The sequence below is a fragment of the Heterodontus francisci genome, chromosome 20 (genome assembly GCF_036365525.1).
Source record: "Heterodontus francisci isolate sHetFra1 chromosome 20, sHetFra1.hap1, whole genome shotgun sequence".
Taxonomy (NCBI): Eukaryota; Metazoa; Chordata; class Chondrichthyes; order Heterodontiformes; family Heterodontidae; genus Heterodontus; species Heterodontus francisci.
Window position 1 is genome coordinate 79618065 of NC_090390.1, and position 23803 is coordinate 79641867.

At 43.6% G+C, this 23803-nt stretch overlaps 1 protein-coding gene across 1 annotated transcript in view; it reads left to right on the forward strand.

Annotated features, from left to right (window-relative positions):
- Window positions 1–18503, forward strand: part of LOC137380975 (spondin-2-like) — a 36298-nt gene extending 17795 nt beyond the window's left edge. The window contains exons 3-5 of the mRNA XM_068053390.1: window positions 11000–11489; window positions 16057–16473; window positions 18320–18503. Coding sequence (XP_067909491.1) covers window positions 11000–11489; window positions 16057–16473; window positions 18320–18447 — 1035 coding nt within the window. The 3' untranslated portion in view covers window positions 18448–18503. The remainder of the gene's footprint in view (window positions 1–10999; window positions 11490–16056; window positions 16474–18319) is intronic.
- The last annotated feature ends 5300 nt before the right edge of the window (window positions 18504–23803 follow it).

Genomic DNA, 23803 nt, shown 5'->3' on the forward strand with positions numbered 1-23803 from the left:
ACTGAGCCTTTGCTGCGGCTGCCCCAAGCTTTAGTGCGTAGTCCTGGACCTTGGAATGTGCCAGCCTGCAACATTCGGTCGTGGACAACTCTTTGCGCTGGAAGACCAGCAAGTTTCGGGCAGACCAAAGGGCGTCTTTCACCGAATTGATAGTCCTCCAGCAGCAGTTTATCTCGGTGTGCGTCCCTGGGAACAGCCCGTAGAGCACGGACTCCTGTGTTACAGAGCTGCTTGGGATGAACCGCGACAAAAACCACTGCATCTCTTTCGGCGACAAGAAACATCTACAAGAATTTCGCAATATCAAGTCTACACTTCAACTCAATGGATTTCCTTCCCACAAGATCAACATACATACATCTGTTACTCACACTGGAACAACTACCTCAAACCAAGACAAGAGTCAGCCTCCCATACATTGGGTCCACCTCGCACAGACTACAATGTATACTGAAGTCAGCGGGCATAGAAGTCCGACACAAGTCGTCTAAGCAGCTCCACTCCAGCCTCTAGAACCACAAAGACAAGAAATCATCTCACAACAAACCAGGAATCTACACCATACCATGTGACTGCAGACTCATCTACATCGAGGAAATAGGCTGCAGCCTACCCACCAGAATCAAGGAACACCAAGCTTGCTTCAAGCACAATGAATGGGACAAATTAGCTATCGTCAACAACCACTGCATCGAATGGTCCAACTTCAAACTCATCTCATCCATCAAGCACTGGCATACTAAACACATCAAGGAGACCATGGAGATCTACCAACAACACACCGTCCCCCTAGACAGCGACCTACTCAACGGTGACACCTGGCTAGCTGCTCAAGAATCATACCACCATCCGTTCTGCATCCAACATACTGAAGTGCAACCAACTCTAACATACAACCCTCCACACACTCAAGAACACAAGAACACAAGACCACCACACAGTAAGAACATTAACATGTACTGACCTACCACAGGATACATTAGCCGACCAATCAGGAGCAAGAACAATAGCATATACCAACCAATCACAGAACACAACAGCCAACCAATCAGCAGCAAGAACAATAATATGTACTGACCTTTCACAGACATGCTAAGCCTGACCAATCAGCAGCAAGATCCCGACCACATGCCCATCTTCCACCACATATAAACCCACCTCTTCCACAGATCCAGTCTTTTCTCCAGAAGATGCGCAGAATACATTGTACGAAACATCGAGTGCTAACAGTTCTAAGAACTCTTCTTACAAGAAAATAATTGCTCTTTTCAGAGCAATTCACATGTTGTAAATCGCAAATCATCTTACTGAACTTTCTCACTCACACTCTCACCATGAAAACCTTCAAACGACATTTAATTAAAAACCAGCAAACTTGAAATGCAGCTTCTCAATGCTGGCAAGCCAATGTAGGGCTATAATCAAGGGCATGGCTCTTAGTGTAACTGGATGCCGACAAACGAGGCCACCCAATGCTCATCAAGGAATGTTCTACTTACATCAGAATACTTTTCCGGTAGAATTTCGGTGGAGTGGGAAATGTTGGGGGGAAAATAAAAAAATAAAAAGAAGTCTTGCATTTATATCGTGGCTTTTCGCAATCTCAGGACATCCCAAAGCTTTTTGCAGCCAATTAAGTACTTTTGAACTTTAGTCACTGTTACAATGTCGGAAATGCGGCAGTCAATTCACTGACAGCAAGCTTCCGCAAGCAGCAATGAGATAAATGACCAGATTATCTGTTTAATTGATGTTGTTTGAGGGATAAGTATTGGCCAAGACACAGGGGAGAACTCCCCTGCTCTTCTTCAAATCGTGTCATGGGATCTTTTATGTCCACCTGAGCAGGCGTGGCCTCGGTTTAATGTCTCATCTGAATGTGCTTTTTACTGCATGGTTTTCAGGCACATGTCTTGGCAGAGCAGTGTGGAGTTGAATATTGCAGTGAATTTTTCCAGCACACAGAATTCAGCAGGGAAGCATCAGGTTTTAAATCCAACGTAAAACAGGAGTTGGTAATGCATGTGTTCACTGTTGGTCCTGGTATTGCTAGAACAGAAGAACACAAGAACAGGAGGAGGCAATTTAACCCCTTGAGCCTGTTCTGCCCTTCATTTAGTCATGGCTGCTCTTTTTCTTAACTCCATTTATCTGCCTTGGTTCCGTAACCCTTAATAACCTTGCCCAACAAAAAATCTGTCTGGTCAGGTATCTCGCTGAAGTACTTTATCTCTTGGTTTATATGATCTTTCAGCATTGCTGTTGATTGACATACTCTTTCCTTCAGGATACGATAGCATAGTGGTTATGTTACTAGTCTAGTAATTCAGAAGCTTGGACTAATAATCCAGAAACCTATGTTCAATTCCCATTGTGGACACTGGGGAATTTAAATTCAGTTAAATAAATTAAATCTGGAATAAAAAGCTAGCATCAGTAATGGCCACCATGAAACTGCTGGATTGTCCATAGATCACTGAATGCAGCAGCACAGGTAGATAAGGTGGTTAGGAAGGCATACAGGATACTTGCCTTTATTAGCCGAGGCATTGAATATAAGAGCAGGGAGATTATGATGGAGTTGTATAAAATGCTAGTTAGGCCACAGCTGGAGTACTGTGTACAGTTCTGGGCACCACACTATAGGAAGGATGTGATTGCACTGGAGAGGGTGCAGAGGAGATTCACCAGGATGTTGCCTGGGCTGGAGCATTTCAGCTTTGAAGAGAGACTGGATAGACTAGTGTTGTTTTCCTTAGAGCAGAGAAGGCTGAGGGGAGACCTTATTGAGGTATACAAAATTATGAGGGGCATAGATAGGAAGAAACTTTTTCCCTTTGCGGAGGTGTCAATAACTATAGAGTTAAAGTAAGGGACAGGAGGTTTAGAGGGGATTTGAGGAAAATAATTTTCACCCAGAGGGTGGTTGGAATCTGGACCACACTGCCTGAAGGGGTGGTAGAGGCAGGAACCCTCACAACATTAAAGAAGCACTTAGATGAGCACTTGAAACACCATAGCATACAAGGCTACAGGCCAAGTGCTGGAAAATGGGATTAGAATAGATAGGTGCTTGATGACCGGCACAGACACAATGGGCTGAAGGGCCTGTTTCTGTGCTATATAACTCTATGACTCTATGACTGTATGTGTGTGCACATATGCCCAGATCTCCATTTTCCCCAGCCACAGATGTGATGCAGAACCAGTAATATAACTTGAGTTCGCCTATTTTAAAACAGATCCTGATCTTAAATGTATAGAATCACAGCACTGAGTTCATTACCTAGGTTGACTTTCCATTATGATACTAAGGGAGATCTGCACTGTATGGGGTATCAAATCAAAGCCCTGTCTGTCTGTTCCAATGGTTTACGTGGATTTTAAAGACCCAGGGCACTCTTTAAAGTAACAAATATGTCCAGGTGTCCTGCTAGCATTCCTCATCCAACCAGCACCATCAAAACAAATGCACTTGTTATTTATCTCCCTGTTGTTCATGGTACATTGATGTTGGTAAAATGACTGCCATGTTAGCAACATAACAATAGTCATTGCACTTCACTGTGTGTGTACATTTTTAGAGATGCAATAATACTTTTCATGTAAATCTTTTCTTTAACATTAAAAATGCAATGATAGGATTAAAAAGAAAGCCTTGCATTATATAACACCTTTCACAATCTCAGGACATCCCAAAATGCTTTACAGCAAATGAAGTACTTTTGAAGTGTAATGTAGAAAACACGGCAGCCAATTTATGCACAGCAAGCTCCCACTGACAGCAATGAGATAGTGACCCAGTAATCTGTTTTATAATGATGTTGGTTGAGGGATAAACATTGGCTGGGACACCCTGCCCTTCTTCAAAATAGTACCACGGGATCTTTTACATCCATCTGACAGGGCAAACGGGGCCTTGGTTTAACTTCTCAGCTGAAAGACAGCACCTCTGACAGTGCAGCACATCCTCAGCACTGCACAGGAGTGTCAGCCTGGATTATGTGCTCAAGCCTCTGTAGCGAGTCTATGAACCTACAACTTGCTGACTCAGAGGTGGGAGTGCTACTCACTGAAGCATGCAAATCTTTTTGTTAACCTTACCAATGTAGTGATGGAATTAAAAAGAAAATTTATGTACTGCCTTTCACAAGCTCAGGATATCCCAAAGTGCTTCACAGCCAATGAAATACTTTTGAAGTGCAGTTACTGCTATGAGGTAGTAAACTCTGCACAGTTTACATAATTTTCATTTTGTCAATCACACCTTTAGTGACCTCAATCTGTACAGATATATAACATTTCTACTAATTGGACATCTTCAACATCAATCAAATATCAGAATATACATGGATCAGAATTACTGAGATCCGGTATGGGTTTACTCAATTGCCATGTGCCAGTCCTTTTCTATTTGTCCACCTTATACTTTTATATTCATGGGATGTGGGCGTTGCTGGCTAGGCCAGCATTTATTGCCCATCCCTACTGTTATCCAGTCCAGGTTTTTCTATTGACTGTTCTGACTGGTCTAGAAGTTTCTTGAATTGTGATTTAATTTAATGACAAAAGGAAAGTCATGCAGTTAATCTCCCCATCTCCTTTGAAATTCAGACATAAATACTGATGTCAGGCCCAGTCAATCAGAACCATGCATTCCAAGTTTCAGACATGAATCTTATTTTTACTTTAAGATTGCATATTTTGACAGTAGTCATGCATGTCCAACAGTGACATTCCAACAGGAGAAAAAGACATGATGGAACCTCTACTTACATCATGGTTGTCAAGAGCAAAAGAAAATATGTGACCTTAAAACTACATGATGCTTGCAGTTATATTACATTCAAAATTTCACACAATGGCTGGGATTAAAAATGCGGAGGCAGGAGCCCCGCCCATCAGATGCAATTTTGCGTGGCTCAGACAATTAGTTTCCTGAGGTTGTGGCTTCCACCCACAAGACTTGCCGGCGCAGCTCTTCTGTACCGGTAGCACCACCAAGAGTGGTGGCCACTGCTGGGACTGCAGTAGGCCCTCGGATCCAGATGGAGGCCGGAGTTCACATAAGTGGGGAGAGCTCACCGGGGCCAGTCAGGCAGGACAATGGCCAATGAAGCTGTTTTCAGTGGTGTTGGTTGGGCAGGGAACATTGGTCAAGAAACCAGGAGACCTCCCTTCTTTTAGTACTGCCATGGAGTCCTTAACGTCACCCAAATTACCTAGATAATCAGACAGGAGATTTGGTTCAATGTCTCCTCTGAAGAACGGCACTTCTGACAATGCAGCAGTCTTTCAATATTGCACTGGAGTGTCACCCGAGACTATGCACTCAAATGTTGATTTAGCAGGTAGAATGCTATCAATTAGGCCAGGATATCACCATTATTTGTAATTATTACAGGAATTTTATTAGTAAGTTATAAATTTATTAATTTTAGTTATAAAATCTGATCTAAAAAATAACTATTCTTTAGAGTTTGCAGTTTCTCTAAGACTCGGTCAGTAAATAACACATCGGGAAAGATTTTTGGTTTGGGCACCAAATGGGCATGATAACTGTAATAGAGTCATAGAGATTTACAGCACAGAAACAGGCCTTTCGGCCCAACGCGCCTGCGCCGACCATCAAGCACCCGTCCTAACTAATCCCATTTCCCCATACTTGGCCCGTAGCCTTGTATGTTATGGCGTTTCAAGTGCTCATCTAAATACTTCTTAAATGTCGTGAGGGTTCCTGCCTCTACCACCCCTTCAGGCAGTGTGTTCCAGATTCCAACCACCCTTTGGGTGAAAAATTTTTTCCTCAACTCCCCTCTAAATCTCCTGCCCCTTACCTTAAATCTATGCCCCCGAGTTATTGACCTCTCCGCTAAGGGAAAAAGTTTCTTCTTGTCTATCCTATCAATGCCCCTCACAATTTTATATACCTCAATCATGTCCCCCCTCAGCCTTATCTGCTCCAAGGAAAACAACCCTAGCCTATCCAGTCTCTCTTCATAACTGAAATGCTCCAGCCCGGGCAACATCCTTGTGAATCTACTCTGCACCCTCTCCATTGCAATCACATCCTTCCTATAGTGTGGTGACCAGAACTGTACACAGTACTCCAGCTGTGGCCTAACCAGTGTTTTATACAGCTCTATCATAACCTCACTGCTCTTATATTCTATGCCTCAGCTAATAAAGGCAAGTATCCCTTATGCCTTCCTAACCACCTTATCTACCTGTGCTGCTGCCTTCAGTGATCCATGGACAAGCACCCCAAGGTCCCTCTGACCCTCTGTACTCCCTAGGGTCCTACCATCCATTGTATATTCCCTTGCCTTGTTAGTCCTCCCAAAGTGCATGTACCATCAGTGCCCACACAATATGGCAATTGGGAGCACTGAACCACTTTCTAGTTCAGGTATCTTCAACATTTCTTAGTGAGCTGCCGGGGGTGGGGTGAGAACCGGTCAGCAGTAGGCCAGATGATTTTGTCGAGCTCTGAGGAGAACTCCCTGAGTCCTGACCCTACAAAAAAATGTTAATAGAAACTCATCCCCCCCCAAAAATCCTACCTTTATGGGGAGGCTTCCAACAGACCCTTTAAGTTCACTAGTCAGGCCTGCCATTGTCTGGAGAAATTATACTGGAATGGGCAATTTGCGCTTCATCCATTTTCCCTTGAAAGTTGCATTCAGGGTCTTACCATAAGCATTAAACCTTGATGTGTATGTTAAAACAGTCTCCCGTCTGTTTTGGGTGAGAGTGTTGGCAGCCCATTTAAAGGCCTGCCCAAACATAGATTCAGACAGGCAAATGGATACACAAGGTCCCACCCAGGCTTTCCAATGCTGACTGCCCATTGCTCGGGTGCACTGCCAGAAGTGCCATCCTTCAGATGATCTCAGCCAGTATAGTGCCATGACTGGGTGCGGCATTGCAGGGTTACTTATTGTGCTGAGATTGGGTTACCAAGGAGAAATATTATTTGCCATTTTTGATCCCTGTACAATAATCATGAGTGTGTGTGAATGTTACATGAGAACAGGATTGGCCTGCCAACACTTGCTAATTTTCACTATCAAAGTGCGTGCAAAACTGGCAGTAGAGAAGAGGCTACTCATTACACACGCTGCCCACTTTCTCCTTTCCAGTGAATGCTAACCCAAAAATGTTACAACCTTATTTTAAAAAGGGTGTCAGGATAAACCCAGCAACTACAGACCAGTCAGTTTAACCTCGGTGATGGGAAAGCTTTTAGAGACAATAATCTGGGACAAATTTAACAGTCAAGTGTGCGTTAATTAAGGAAAGTTGGCAGAGGTTTGTTAAGGCTTTAACTAATGTGATTGACTTTCTTGATGAAGTTAACAGAGAGGGTTGATGAGGGTAATGCAGTTGGTTTAGTGTACATGGACTTCCAAAAGGCATTTGATAAAATGCCACACAACAGGTTTGTCAGCAAAGTTGAAGCCTATGGAATATAAGGGACAGTAGCCACTGTCTGGGTGAGTGACACGGAACAGAGAGTAGTGGTGAATGGTTGTTTATTTTGGACTGGAGGAAAGTATATTAGGACCATGGCTTTTCTTGATCTAAATTAATGACCTAAGGCTGAATTTTACATGGTGGCAGTCCGCCCACATGGATGGAGATCCGAAGGTGTGGGAATGCCAGCCACTGACACGAATATTGGAGCAGGACGGATGGCGGGAGCAGTTAAGTAATTAATTCGATAATTTGCATTTTTTTACATATTTAAATTCTACTCCTGTCGCCGAGCGGCAGGGGGCTGCGACGAGGCCTCGCCACCACCGGCAATATCGGGCCGGGCCTTCCCAACATCGAGGCCCATAGTGGACCTTTGCCAGAGGCATTTTCCAGCAGCCCCCACCCCCCCACCCCCCGCCACGACCTCCAATGTCGGAGGAGCTGTAAAATCTAGCCCCTAGACTTGGATGTACAGGGCACAATTTCAAAATTTGCAGATGACACAAAACTTGGAAGTATTGTGAACTGTGAGAAGGATTGTGATAAACTTCAAAAGGACATAGACAGGATGGTGGAATGGGCGGGCATGTGGCAGATGGAATTTAATGCAGAGAAGTTTGAAGTGATACATTTTGGTACGAAGAACAAGGAGAGAAAATATAAAATAAAGGGTGCAATTTTAAAAGGAGTACTGGAACAGAGAGACCTGGGGGTATATGTGCACAACACTGACTACACTTCAAAAGCACTTCATTGGCTGTAAAGCATTTTGAGATGTCCAGTTGTCATGAAAAGCATTTGGTAAATGCAAGTCTTTCTTTTTTTTTCACATCATTTAAAGCAGCAGGGCAGGTTGAGAAAGTATATGAAAAGGCACACAGGATCCTGGGCTTTATAAATAGAGGCATAGTGTACAAAAGCAAGGATGTTATGATGAAGCCTTTATAAAACACTGGTTCAGCTTCAACTGGAATATTGTGTCCAAGCCTGGGCACTGCACTTTAGGAAGGATGTGAAGGCTTTAGTGAGGGTGCTGAAAAGATTTACGAGAATGGTTTCAGGGATGAGGGACGTCAGTTGCATAGATAGATTGGAGAAGCTGGGATTGTTCTCCTTAGAGAAGAGAAGGTTGAGAGGAGATTTGATAGAGGTGCTCAAAATCATGAGGGGTCTGGACAGAGTAGATAGGGAGAAACTGTTAACCAGAGGACACCAATTTAAGGTGAATGGCCAAAGAACCAATGGCAACATGCAGTGAGTGGTTAGGATCTGGAATGCACTGCCTGAGTGTGTGATGGAGGCAGATTCAATTGTGGCTTTCAAAAGAGAATTGGATCAGTACCTGAAGAGAAAATAATTGCAGGGCTATGGGGAAAGAGTAGAGGAGTGGGATTAGTTGGGTTGCTCTTGCAGAGAGCTGGCACAAACATGACAGGCTGAATGGCCTCCTTCTACGCTGTAACCATGGTTACAACCAGGTGAGAAGGGGTCCAGTGGTTGCCTCTCAGCCTTTGCCTCGTTTCACCGTAACAAGGTTTTATTGTGTTTTTAGCTCCCCCTTGTTGAATTCTTGTTCACCGCTTTCTAATTATAAGGCAAAGAAATGAGCACAAACAGGCTTTCTTAAGTTTAAAGAAGAAAGGTGAAATTTATTAAACTTAAACTTAAACTCTGATTCATTCGCACCTACGGATACATGACGTGCCCACACTAACATGCATACATGATACATACATGCAAATAGAGACAGAAAAGAGCAGAAGAAAAATAAAGTAGAAAGGTTTGAGGCAATATCTGAAGAGTTGTTGTTACGATTCTTCGAGCTCACTGTAGAATCCTTTTGTAGGTAGATCTTGCTTTTCGTTGGGGCCCAGTATTCTTCTTAAACCTTGTTCACTGTAGGAGACTTTTCTCTCTTGGGGTTCATGTATCTTTGGTGGGTCTTGGAGTTGCGTGAGAAAGAGATGGGAGCAGACAGGACAGGAGAGGAGGTCTGCTTCAGTCCAGGAGCAAATAGCTTTCTGCCAGGCTCTTTGTTCAAATTCTACAATTCAGAAAAAACCCAGACTGCCAAGCAGGTTAGTCATGTGACTAACTGGTTTGACTATGACTGTTTGTGGATTGTATTGGAGCAGGGGATAGCTCCTTTGTCTACAAACACTGTCTGTTATATGCAAAAATGTCTTTCCAGCCAGGGGCCTGGCAACCCCTTGTCGTAGGCCTTCTCTTCTTCCCAGTAACAACTTGAAATTTAATGTCCATGTGGCAAGATTAATGTGCCTCATTCTTGGCAGGTGGGGGCCTGCATGACACCATCCTATGATTCAATATGATAACCTGAAGGTGAGACCTAACTGAGGTGTTCAAATTTATGAGGGGTTTTCATAGATCAAGTAGAGAGAAAGTGTTTCCTCTTGACTAAGTTGGTCAGTAACCAGAGGTCATAGGTGTAAAATAATTGGCAAAAGTACTATAGGGGAAATGAGGAGAAATTTTTCCTCACAGAGAGTTGCTAAGATCTGGAACCCACTACCTGAAAGTGTAGTGTAACCAGATTCCACAGCAACTTTAAAAAGGTAACTGGACACATACTTGAAGAGGACTAACTTGCAAGGTTATGGGGAAAAAAGCTGAGGTGTGAGACGAAACTGGACAGCTCTTTCAGAGAGCCAGCACAGGCATGATGGGCTAGATGGCCTCCTTCTACGATTCTAAAACCCTATCCCCTAACTCTAAATCATGCAGTGTCAATAGTGCCACACAGGGCTGGCTGCAGTGTCAATAGCCGCCATCAATGGGGCAGGTGAGCCGTGTTATCAATAGCCATCACATTTTCTGATACGACAGTCGAGTAACCAGGAAATATATCCTTATAACATCAATTAAAGATGAACTGAAAAGTATTTGTAAAAGGAGAGTGTGACATTACAGGCAAAGGCCAGGGAAATATGATCGGACCAGATAGTGCCATTTTAAGAGCTTTGGCACAGTAACAATGGCAGTTACAGGGGTAACTTCAACCTAACGCGTGGGCAGGGAACTGAAACATTCAAGTTGGCCGCCCATTTTACAACTGCAACGGATCTTACTCTCTGCTAAAGATAATGGTAAAACCCATCACAGGGTAAAAAGGGCGGCCGACACAGTCCAATCCCGCCAGGCATGTTATGTTAAAATGGCCTCTGATGGCACAGTGTCTTGAGGGCAGGAGGGAGGAAAATGAGGGGGGGGGGGGGTGGTGGGGTGGGGGCGGGTAAAAAATTGTTTTTGCGCAAAATAGGTGATAGCAACTCGGCAGGCCCTTTTACACTCCACCCAATTTTATTTTCCTCGTTGTTGCTTTGCTACCATATGTTTTGCATTGGCCCCCAGGGCAGATTTCGCCTCCAGGAATTTTTTCATAAATTTATAAAGGTTGCGATTCTCCAGTTCCTTACCCTTGTGAGTCAGGCTTTTTCTTTCTAGTTTTGAATTTATACAAAGACTGAGGAACTAACCGGGTTTCCACTTTGCTGTTCAGGTGTCATTTCTGGTGCGTATAATTCCAAGTCCAGATTGGTTTCTTGGCGCCAACAGTATCAACCTGTGTGAGAATAATACGTGGAAAGAATCCTACACATTGGATCTATTCCCTTGGGATGCTGGGACAGACAGTGGATTTACATTTTCATCTCCAAACTTTGCCACCAACCCTCAGGAGACAATATTCCAAATAACAGCCAAGCGTCCGTCCCATCCGGCCAATTCCTTCTACTATCCACGCCTGGAAGCGCTGCCCAGAATGGGCCACGCAGAGTTCACTCTGCGCTCCACAGTCTCGTCCAGTCAGGCACCGGGCAAGGGACCTGAGCAAACACAAGCAACCCAAGGAAGAAAGCAAAACTTGGTAGAACTTCCACAGGTCAACTGGACGTTCGCTGAGAATGAGACGAAGGCAGATGTTGTGCTCTTCAAAGCCGATGATGTTTTCAATGACGTGCTTGAAAAGCCGTTGAAGAAGGAGGCTGGAAGTAGGTACAACCCAAGTAGAAAGCGTACGTGATAATCTGAGCTGGACCATGCACTCACTGGGATAGGAACAGGAGTAGGCCATTCAGTCCTTTGAGCCCCTTCTGCCATTTGATAAGATCATGGCTGATCTGCTCCTTTATTCCATTGACCCACCTTAGCTCCATAATCCCTTGATACCCAAAGAAAAAAAACTATCTGTCTCAATCTTGATAGCTCCAATTGTCCCAGCATCCTTAGACTTTTTGAGGGCAGAGAATTCCAACTTTCTGACTACCTTTTGTGTGAAAAAGTGCTTCCGATTTTGCTGCTGACAGCCGAGCTATAATTTTAAGATGAAGCCTCCCCCCCCCCATTCTTGATTCCCCCAGCAGGGGAAATAGTTTCTCCATATCTAGCCTTTTAAATCCATTTAACATATTAAACACCTTGACCTGGGAGTACAGGCCATGTTGATGCAACCTGCCCTTGTAATTTAACCCTCTAAGCCGTGATGGACTCCAATTTCCTCAATTCGTGATCGTTGGCCAGGAAATTCCTGAGCTTCACCTGGGCTTGCACTGCACTTCCGGTGAAGTAATGAAGCAGCAGTTCGGAGGAATTCGCCAGCCATTGTGATAGGCGAAACTAAAACAATGTTTGGTGCCATGAGTCGACTCCTAACATTTCATTTATTTACTTTTGAGAGGTAATTTAAGGCATCCTGATGCAGAACTTCATCTACTGGGATCACATATTGAGAATTCGGATACAGGATTCCTACAATTTTCCACCCATTAATTTTTGCACCAAGAGTGTCAATTCATGAGATTACCCATTTGGCTGGTGGAGGTCATAGAACCTGATGTTGTGATCCCAAGCTCCCAGTAGAAAGCCACTATAATGTTGCAGCTCCACCTTTGGCTCGTGCCCCCTTTGAAAGTGTCTTCCCTACTAGAAGAGTGTGACCATGGAATTGATCCTTGTTTTTTTCCTCCATTTTCTTCCACTCCAGAGACATGAGCCCAAAGTCTAAGGTGACATTCCCAACGTAGTACTGACAGAGTGCTGCACTGTTAGAGGTCCCCTCTTTCAGATGGGGGGCTTAAACTGAGTGCCCGTCAACCCTTTCAGTCAGACGTAAAAGCATTATTTTGAAGAATAGCAGCGGAGTTCTCCATAGTGTCCTGGCCAACATTTATCCCTCAACCAACATCACTAAAAACAGATAATATGTTCATTAATAATATGCACATTGCTGTTTGCTGTGTTGAAATTGGCTGCCGTGCTTCCTATATTACAACAGTGACTACACTTCAAAAAGTGCTTCATTGGTTGTAAAGCACTTTGGGATGTCCTGAAGTTGTGCAAAGTGCTTCAGAAATGCAAGTTCTCTCTTCTTTTTCTGTTTACTGCTATACTCAGTGCATCCAGGAACATTCCCCTGTTGTTTCTCTTAAGATGTCACGGCTCAGGTTGCCTCCTTGGTGAATCCTCACTGTGTCAAAAACTGAGACTCATCAATTTTTCCCTGTGGTTAAACCACAAAAAAGTGGAAAACATAGCATAGGTGAAACCTTCCTCATTTCCCTTTTTATTGTGTGACCAACGTGAAGTCCAAGATACCACTAGGACTATAAAGAGTAAAAGGGAAAACAAGATAAATTGGCTAGTTGTGTTTAGTGATACCAAGATTCAATTTTAAAAGCCTGACGATTGTAGAATGAAGAAAAGTGACTGGGGATCCAGACTTCTCTGGGTTTTTTTTTCAGTCCTGTACATTCCAATGCACATAGCAATGACGCTGTACTGAATTCTAAACCTGCAGCTCTGAACACAGACGATCTACTGGTGCCAAAAAAAAAAATTCCTCAGCAACTCCCACTGTTACTTTCTAGAGCTAAAAGAAACCAGAGATTTACTGGCTTCCACTGATGGCGGGAATGGGTTTTTTTTTCCCTTCAGCCTAGATTGTCATCTTCAACATTCCTAGGGCAGAACACCATGAGCCAAGGAGCTCAGTCAGGAATCTGGGCCTGTGACTTCCGCTGGAAATTGAGGAAGTCACAACCCCAGTTCCTGATATGGAGTCCCACCAAGTGAAGGTCTGCTGCAGGGGGAGTATGGATTAAAAATACACCCTTTTTTATCGGGGAGGAGGTTGGGGGCTGGGGGCAGGGTTGGGCGGTGCTGTGAGAAAGAGCTCTCTTGCCTGACAAGTGCTTTGACAAGAGACACTGGGATTAAATAAAGTTACCCATCACTTGGCCTTAATGGGGCAATAATGGTCTCAATTTGGGGTCAGTAGCCTCACCGCCCTGTTAACACCTGTGATGCGGTTGTCCCCATTTTAAAAAGGATTCACTTCTGGGTGTCCAAACCACCCTTCTAATTCAGGCGATAGCCCACTTTTATTATAGAAACTGGGGCCCTATGATGTAAATAGAACCACGATTGCCATTTTAGTCAGACTCGCAGCAGCCAGTCTGTGACTAGTTCCATGGGCCATGGAGCAGGAGGGGCCTCGATAAAGGCAAGCAGGAGTGCTTCTCCGGTGACCACAGAAATATTCTTGGCCACTGCCACTCAGGGACCCTCCCTCCATGATTGCACCCTCCCCCCCGCCCCAAACACAACTTACCTTCCTGGCGGCATCTCCATTCCAGTTAACTTTGCTGAATCTGGCAAGCTGTGTTGTCAGGCTTGCCTGCCGAATGCAAATGAGGCCAGGGCCTCAAAATCACAGGGTGTGTTGGGGGAGCAGAGGCACTTCACCTGGTGACTGGGTGGCCAAAAGTCAAACTAGATGTCTCTATATCCGATAGGGTTGCCAACTCTGCTTGGTTATATTCCTGGAGGTTTCATCACATGACCTTGCATCTCCCACCACCTTGTCTTCCCACCCCCCCACCCCTTCCAGGCCCTTGCCATTGGTCGCCCAACCTGCCCATCCTATCCCACACCAAGTGGATAGTGAAGAGACTTTACAATGATTGGACAATTCTCAACTGTCAGTCCAACAGCCCTTTTTCTCCCCATCTCCAATATTTTTAGAATTAATAAACAAAAATGTTCAAATAAAATGAAAATATTTTACCTCCTGGTTGCTCTCATCAGTGTCTTGGAGATTAATCTTCAATTTCTGGAGAGCCCAGGACAATCCTGCTGGGTTGGTAATCCTAATACCTGACTTGGGCCTATTCCACATTGAGTGCAAAAACCTGGATTCGTGTTTCCAATCTTGGCATTTGAAAACTGATGAGTATGAAAATTCACCACAAAAAAGCATCTTTTTTTCCTCTGACAACTGTTATCTCTTCCATTGACATTGGGCAGCTTTACATGCTTTCTGCTGTACTAGTATTTGTACTGCACCACTAATGGTGGGCTGTCTAAAGCCAGGGATTATCGGACAACCTGCATAAACCAACACATTAACACAAGGTTATCAGCAAACAACCTCAGCAGGCAATTAATCCACCAGCTACAACCTCCAGGAGAACCAAATGATTTCTTTACTCAGTCCCTATTATTTGATTTATATTAGGTCCCCCCATCCCAAACATCTTGTGAGAAAGGGTGTGGGCAAGTGATTTATCACCTCCCGTCTGCTCACCCGTCAGCCATGACATAGGAACAGGAGTGGGCCATTTAACCCCTAAAGCCTGATCTGCCATTTAATGAGATTGTGGCTGATTTGTGACCTAATTTCATATCCCAAACTCTGCCCCATATCCTTAATACCCTTGGTTAACAAAAATCCATCAATCTCAGATTTAGGAACATGAGAAATTAAAAAGTGACCTGGCATCAACTTCCATTTGCGGAAGAGAGTTCCAAACTTCATGCCAGCCAGCCAACCTTCTATCCATGCGAATATGTTACCACTTGCACCATGAGCTCCTACTTTGCGCAATAACCTTTTATGTGACACCTTGTCAAATGCCTTCTGGAAATCCAAGTACAGTACGTAAATAGGCTCCCCTTTATCCACAGCGCATGTTACTTCTTCAAAGAACTATTGTCCAATAGAAAAGACAGGTGTGACTACAGAAGCACTGTTTTAGCCTCATGCACTAATTTCAGTAGAAAACGCCTTACGCACTCTCAGACAATACTGATAAATGTACATTACTATCTACCACCATTCAGTGTCCAAGGAACTAAAGCACTCACAACCATTCACAAAATACCAGCTTTTAGTCTTTTACAGACAAATGCACAAAAAGTTTAAAGATCACATGCATATGGCATACAAATGAATATCGAGATCACACGCCCAATTGCGGTGTCTATTACTAATTTTTTATTTACTAATCAGAAATCCAATTAGCCACATTTGGATTCCCAATTAGCCACATGTGACCAGTGGATAATGTATCTGACAACTCTGGGTTAAACTATGCCATGTGGATTAGGAATTTAAGTGATAATTCCAGGTATCAAAGTAATATTTCAGCATTTATTGGCAACAGATTAGCACCTCATTGGGAAGTGAAGTCAAAATGCATAGCCATGCACTGAGCAGTAACCACTGAATGCAATTACATTGTAATATAGCAGTAACAAGGTTTTTTTGTTACCCTTCAGATTCACAGGAAAAGGATTTCCCCGGTACACCCCTGGACTGCGAAGTCTCTGTCTGGTCTTCCTGGGGTCTCTGCAGCCACAGCTGTGGGATTGGCACCCGAGAGAAGACACGGTTCATTGTGCAGCATCCCGCCAATGACGGGGAGACCTGCCCAACCTTGCTGATCCAGGAAGAATGTGAGGAATCCCCTTGTCCAACTCCAGTGGCAGACAGCAACGTCACTGTTTCAGACCCAGCAGAAGGAACTGCGATGACACACTTTGTGACAAACCTGAATGAAAGCATAGACTCCAATTCATTGGAAGAGCCCTGGTCACAACACAATGAAACAGGAGGAGAACCAGAGAACATCACAGCAGTAGCTCATTCTGACACAATCAGAGTCCAAGAAAGCAACAAGCTTTTGAAATTCACAAGTAGGTTACTTTTGCCCTTCTTTCCTGGAGCAAATCTTCTTGTTTGTGTGCCTGCAGAAAGACCACAGCGACTATGGGAACTGTACATGGCACAATGTCCTTGGTTCAATCCCTAGCCTATGATAAGTTAGCCAATTCCATTGTTGTAATGTAGCAGGTAATTTGCACATGGCAAAGTCCCAGAAACAGCAATGTGATCATCTGTTTTATTGATGTTGCTTGAGGGATCAATATTGGCCAGGACTCCAGGAGGAATGCCCCTGCCATTTACATCCATGTGACAGGACAGAGAGGACCCCAGTTTAATGTTTCATCTGAAAAACAACACCTCTGACAGAGCAGCACTACCTCAATACTGCACTGGAATGTCAGCCTAAGTTTTGTGTTTAAGTCTCCAGGATAGGACTTGAACCTACAACTTTCTGACTTAGAAGCCAGAGTGCCTGCCACTGAGCCACAGCTGACACACTGGGACTTACCTATTCCCCTGTCAATGTACCTAACTGCCTCTTATGTCACTCCAGAGGTTTTTTTCCACTATCCTAGAAATTTCAATTCCACCAGTCTCATCAACTTTAACCAAACAGCCTTTCTTAATGGATGAGTCTTACTAGTGAATGTAATCAGGCTACTAGAGCCTTGAGGTACTTAGCCAATTCTGAATTTGCCCTCAACTGATATATAAACAATTGCACTTTCAACACAGGTCACTTAATAACAATGGAGAATAGGATCATTGGGAGTCTGAAGCCAATTGCTAGCACACCCTAGCTGGGGTTGGCTCACTCATCAAAGACTGAGACTGAAACAGGAAGACTCTGGTCTTCGGGGTTGGGTTCCACACTGGGCAATGTATTAACTATTGAGTTATCAGGGGAAACAAGGTAGGGTTTTCAATAAACATTTCCATTTTACTATAGTGACCACTGATTGAGACAATTGTTGACTTTAGGACCTGGGAACTGAGTAGTTATATTTTAGCTTGATGAGCAAAGGCAATCAAAAATGAAAATACTAAAACTGTAAATCTGAAATAAAGACACTAAAATTTGTAGAATTACACATTGAATCTACCAGCATCTGAAAACAGCAGATGAGGAAAAACCTTTTTACTTAACGAGCGATTAGGATTGGGAATGTGTTGCCTGATAGGCTGATGAAAACAGATTCAATAGGAGCTTTCATAGGGAATTGGATAAATACTTGAAGGAGAAAAAAAAACTGCAAGGATATGGGGAGAGAACCGGGGGAGTGGGACAAACTGGATTGCTCTTAGAAAGAGATGGCACGGATTCGATGGGCTGAATGGCCTCTTTCTGTGCTGTATTATTTGATGATTCTGTGAAACATTTTTTGTGCACTGGTAAAATTCAGTTCTTATGGTTCTGAACTCATGCAAATCTCATCAACAATGGCCAGGGGCAATTTTTGTTGACAGCTCTCAGCCAATTTTAAGTGGTTATGACACGATGCACTTTCTGCACAACAGACCAAATGCTAACAGCATTTGATTCTCTGGTGTAAGGTCATTTGTATAATTATTCACAACGGCTGCTGCAGACTCAGATGGATTTAGGGAGCACACTAGGGGGCTAATTTTGACTGTAGCTGCTATCCATTCAGCCGCCCATTACACATTTCATTGAAAGCAGCTATCTGAAAGTGACCTTTTCCCTCATTATATCTATGTGGGCTATTTCCAAACTAAACTGTACTTTCACCATGGAAACCACTAGAGAAACAGGTAGTAACAGACTACCAGCACTTCAGAGCTGCTTATTGCTTTCAGATTATCCCAGCTCATGTGGCAGTCGATTCTATTTATATTTCTCTCTCTCACCTGCAGATAAAAGCCAGGGAGACTCAGAGGCTGGAACTCAACCCACTGAGAGTCCACCAGCATTTCGAAATGCTTCCACTGATCAGTTCTTCACTAACCTGACCTCAACCACAACATCAGAAGGGGATGGATAGGAAGCATCCCAATCTGCCAAAGTCACCAGACCCCACTACTGGTTCCATTTACCTGTACGGTTAAAAAGAATAAAATTGTTTCAAAAGCACGTGTATACAGTGTGATGTCGATGAACTGAGAAATGTGGAGCAAGTGGAAAGAATAATATCAGAGAGACAGGCATTGGATACATTGGAGGTACTTTATGAGTTTATACTCTCATGGCACAGCTTTGCTCAACAAGAGCGGATTGATCACCACACCCAATTCTAGTCACCAATGTAGAGCAGGCAAGAGCCACTAGGCTGATTCCCTCTTCTGGGAGGTCTCAGTTATGAGGAGTTACTGAAGAAATCAGGGCTCTTCAGCCTTGAAATGATATTCCTGAGCAGTATATGGAGGTTTACAAATGGTTAATGTGTGGAAAAGATAAATCCAGAACACTGCTTTAAATTAAATTGCAAGCATAGGAGGAAGAGCCACAGGGTTAAACTGGTACATGGCAAATGTAGGATTGAGATCAGGAAGTTTTTCAGACAAAGGCAAAAACCATGGAATCACTTAATCATTGGGCCTTCAGGTCATTCCAGATAAATCAGTCATTCCTAATCTGTAATTCACTTGTGATTTTGGGAATTTGGTTATGGGAAACAGTGTGCCTGGCTGTACCTAGAGTTAGTAGACTACTAGTTGCAGTAATAACTAACTACTACAACTTGGTAGCAAAAACAGCCTGTTTAAAGTTTAAAAGAACAAACGGGTTACTCAAATAATGGGAAAGCTATCTTGTGAACATCAGTTTTGTCCTTACAATGAAGGTTGTACTAGAACTAGAATACTGATAGAGCTTCACTGAAGGACATTGAAAATATGTCAGAATTAAGCATTGTTAAGTCTAACGCTTTGTTCTCCTGCAATTGGCCAGCTACTTCAGGCAAACAGCCTCTCCTACAAGTTCAGTTCCAAAATACCAAACTCCTGAAATTCCTCTTTTGATGAAGAATGAAAGAATGCCTCATGATGATTGACCCCCTAAAGAAATCACAATCATGGAAAACACATGTTTCCAAGTCATGAATTTCCATGATTTTGTTTGCGAGCCATCAGTTCACAGAATTGTTACAGCACAGAAGGAGGCCATTCATCCTGTTTTACCTGTGCCATTCCCCTGCCTTCTCCCCGTAACCCTGCACATTCTTCCTTTTCAGATAATAATCCAATTGCCTCTTTAATGCCTCGATTGAACCTGCCTCCACCACACTCTCAGGCAGTGCATTCCAGATCCTAACCACTCACTGTGTGAAAAAATTTTTCCTCATGTCATCATTGCTTCTTTTGCCAATTACCTTAAATCTGTGCCCTCTTGGTCTCGATCCTTCCACCAATGGGAACAGTTTTTCCCTATCTACTCTGTCCAGACCCCTCATGATTTTGAAAGCCTCTATCAAATCTCCTCTCAACCTTCTCTTCTCCAAGGAAAACAGTCCCAACTTCTCCAAACTATCCACATAACTGAAGTTCCTCATCCCTGGAACTATTCTCATGACTCTTTTCTGCTCTCTCTCTAATGCCTTCACATCTTTTCTAAAGTGTGGCACCCAGAACTGGACATAATATTCCAGTTGGGGCCAAACCAGTGTTTTATATAAGTTTAACATTACTTCCTTGCTTTTGTACTCTATGCCCCTATTAATAAAGCCATGGATGCTGTATGCTTTATTAACCACTCTCTCAACTTGTCCTGTTACCTTTAAAGTTTTATGCACATATACACCCAGTCCCTCTGCTCTTGCATCCCCTGTAGTATTGCACCCTTTATTTTATATTGTTGCTCTGTGTTCTTCCTACCAAAATGAATCATTTCAAACTTTTCTGCATTAAATTTCATCTGCCACTTGTTTGCCCATTCCACCAACCTGTCCATGTCCTTTTGAAGTTCTACACTATCCTCCACAAAGTTCTCAATGTTTCCAAGTTCTCTATCATCATCAAATTTTGAAATTGTGCCCTGTACACCAAGGTCTATGTCATTAATATATATCAGGAACAGCAAGGATCCTAACACTGACTGCTGGGGAACTCCACTACAAACCTTCCTCCAATCTGAAAAACATTCATTAATCACTCCTCTCTGTTTCCTGTCACTCAATCAATTTTGTATCCGTGCTGCTACTGTCCCTTTTATTCCATGAGCAATAAATTTGCTCACAAGTCTGTTGTGTGGCACTTTATCAAATACCTTTTGGAAGTCCATGTACACCACATTAACAGCATCACCCTCATCAACCCTCTCTGTTACCTCTTCAAAAAGATCCAGCAATTTAGTTAAACACAATTTACCCTTAATAAATCCAAGCTGGCTTTCTTTAATTGACCTGCATTTTCCCAAATGACTATCAATTTTGTCCCAAATTATCGTTTCTAGATCATCTCCACCGCCGAAGTTAAACTGACTGGTTTGTAGTTGCTGGGCTTATCTTTACACCATTTTTTGAACAAGTGTGTAATATTTGCAATTCTCCAATCCTCTGGCAATACCCTTGAGCCCAGCGAAAACTGGAAAATTATGGTCACAATTTCTACTCTCACTTCCCTCAGTATCCTTGGATGCATCTCATCAGGTCCTGGTGCTTTATCAACTTTAAGCCCATTCAAAACCTCTTCCTTTAAAGTGTCTGAATTAACTCCTCTTCCACCATGACCTGTGCAGCATCTTTTTCCTTGGTAAAGACAGATGCAAAATATTCATTTGTTATGACCGGGTGAGAAAGGGGTCTCAGGCTCCCCTCTTGCCCTTTTCCTGGTTTGGCCGTAACAGTGTTTAACTTTTAAAACACAGTGTTTTTAGCTTCACCTCAGTGAGTCTGCTTTCTAATTGTAATTGTAAATGAACCAACCAGACAGGCTTTCTTAGGTTTAAACAAGAAAGATGTAAGTTTATTAAGCTCACCACTCTAACTGTTAAAATTACTAAAATACGCGATGCAGCCACGCTAGCATGCATACGCGATAAGCACACAAACAAATAGATACAAAGGGAAGAAAGAATGGGGGGGGTGGTGGCCATTGAAGTAGGGTAGTCAATAAATAGAATTCAGTTACTGTCTTTCGGTTTGGATGTAAAGTCCTTGATTGGAGTTGAAGTCTTGCAGTTCTCGCTGGGGCCCAGTGCACACTTTCAAACTTGTTTCTCTGGTACCAGAGGGCTAAAGAGGTCCTCTGTCGTGAGGCTTAAGCTGCTTCCGTGGGTCCCTGGGACTTTGCTTGAGAGAGAGACAGGGAGAGAGAGGGGCCTTCCTTCTCTTTTGTCTTCAAATTGCAGTCTGCCCCTAACCTTTCTGTGAGGCACAATTCAAACAGTTCCCAGTCTGAGCAGCAGGTAAGTCATGTGACCAACTCTTTATTTGAAACAGCATCTTCTGGGGAGGATCGTTTATTCTTCAAAGCTTACTAGGCACACACAGCGGTGGCGGGGTGGTGGTGGTAGTGGGGGGTGGGGGGGGTGGGGGGTGCTGCGGTTGAGTGCTGGCTGTTACACAGACAAGATACGGATCATCACTGTTGCCCAGGCCAATCTTGTTAATTGAATCAGTGATCATTTCCATTGTCTCTCTGTTCAACTATCTCTCAGAATGCAATGTGCAGCCATGTTTTAGCTGTCAGCTCTGTCCTTTTAAACAAGTTATGTTCAATGTCCAGTAAAAAGTTCAAATAGTGTTCCATATGAAGAAATTAATAAGTTTCTATTTGGTCGGTGTGGTTTCCGTCGCACATTTAATACCTCATCCCTGCCCCGTGCCTCCATGTGAAAAGTGAACTTTCTCCCTTATTAATAGAGGAATTTCACTCCAGGGGAGAAGGATGGGTGCTGAAAACTCCAGGAATGCTCAAGTATTCATTTGAATCTTATCTGTGGCTACTTTAGAAAGATTGAGCAAAGAATGCTGTAGATGTTGGGTGAGGTGAGATCATTATAGAGGTAGGACTGGGTGAAACCATTGCAGCAGTAGGTTGTGGTGAGACCAGTGAAGCGGTAGGGTGGGGTGAGACCATTAAAGAGGGAGGATTGGGTGAGACCATTGTAGAGTTGGGTGGGGTGAGGCCTTTGTAGAGGAAGGTTGGGGTGAGACGATTGTCAAGGTGGGGTTGATTGAGCCCAATGCAGATGTAAGGTGGGATGAGGCCATTTATACACAAGACCGAGGATTTCGCACTAGCAGAGCTAGCCAAGTGCAATACGACTGCATTATAAGGAATCCTCTCTGATTGTCGGGTGTGCATTACATTACTGGGAGCTACAGTTCCACAGCTTCATTTTGGTGTCTTTTTGCACATGAGGGCTGTGTAAAAATAATTAGACTATTAAATAGCAGCAACTGCTATTGAGAATAGAACCTTCTTTGTTCTATGCAGTTTGAAGAAACATGAACTTCTCCTGTGTTCTGGGAGCAGATTGACGAGTGGAGTTAATTTGTCTCTGATATTCCGACATGTAATTGCTGCTAATCATGTTACAGATTCCATGGTGCGGACCCACGACCCATTGCTTCTGAGTGCAGCCACCAGCTGGGAGCAGTGCACTGTTTTGATACTGGAGCTGAGCCACTATAAATCATGTCACCAAATTAATATTAATCATTAAGGTTCTGCACATACCAAGCAAATCAGCTCGTAATGTAATGGCTGGTTCACATGAGGGATTGAGTGATCTCATGGGCTGTCCTTTCACCTTTGGGACTTGAGCCAAAATCCGTCTTAAAGCTCATGGAGCAATCAACTTGTCTGTCAGGCATAACGGTTTCAGTTTTGGGCAGCCTCGGCCCAGTTTCTAGTGGGCACATGGTTTGCAGTGCAAAGGGTAGAGAGAGGCCTTCTGTAATTCTTCATTAAATCCCTTATCTGTAACTGTCTCGTGACCGGTTAATTAGTCAGGCCATAAAAGCAAAATAATCGGTTAATAAGCAGTTGGCTGTTGTGCTCAAAGGTCAAATGTCAGCTTGGCTCGGTCGGTTATACTCTGGCCTGTGGCCAGCAGGTGGGTCCAGCTCCAGGACTTGCGCACATGAATAAGGCTGACACTTCCTGGGCGGGAGGTTTGCTAGAGCTAGAGCTCTTCGGGAGGGTTTAAACTAGTTTGGCAGGGGGATGGGAACCGGAGCCACGGATCAGTGGATGGGGTAGCTGTTGAACAGGCAGATACAGAGTGCAGAGAGTCTGTGAGGAAGGTTAAACAGTTGACAGGGCAAAGTTGCAGCCAGTATGATGGGTTGAAGTGTGTCTATTTTAACGCAAGAAGTGTCAGGAATAAGGGTGATGAACTTAGAGCATGGATCAGTACTTGGAGCTACGATGTTGTGGCCATTACGGAGACGTGGC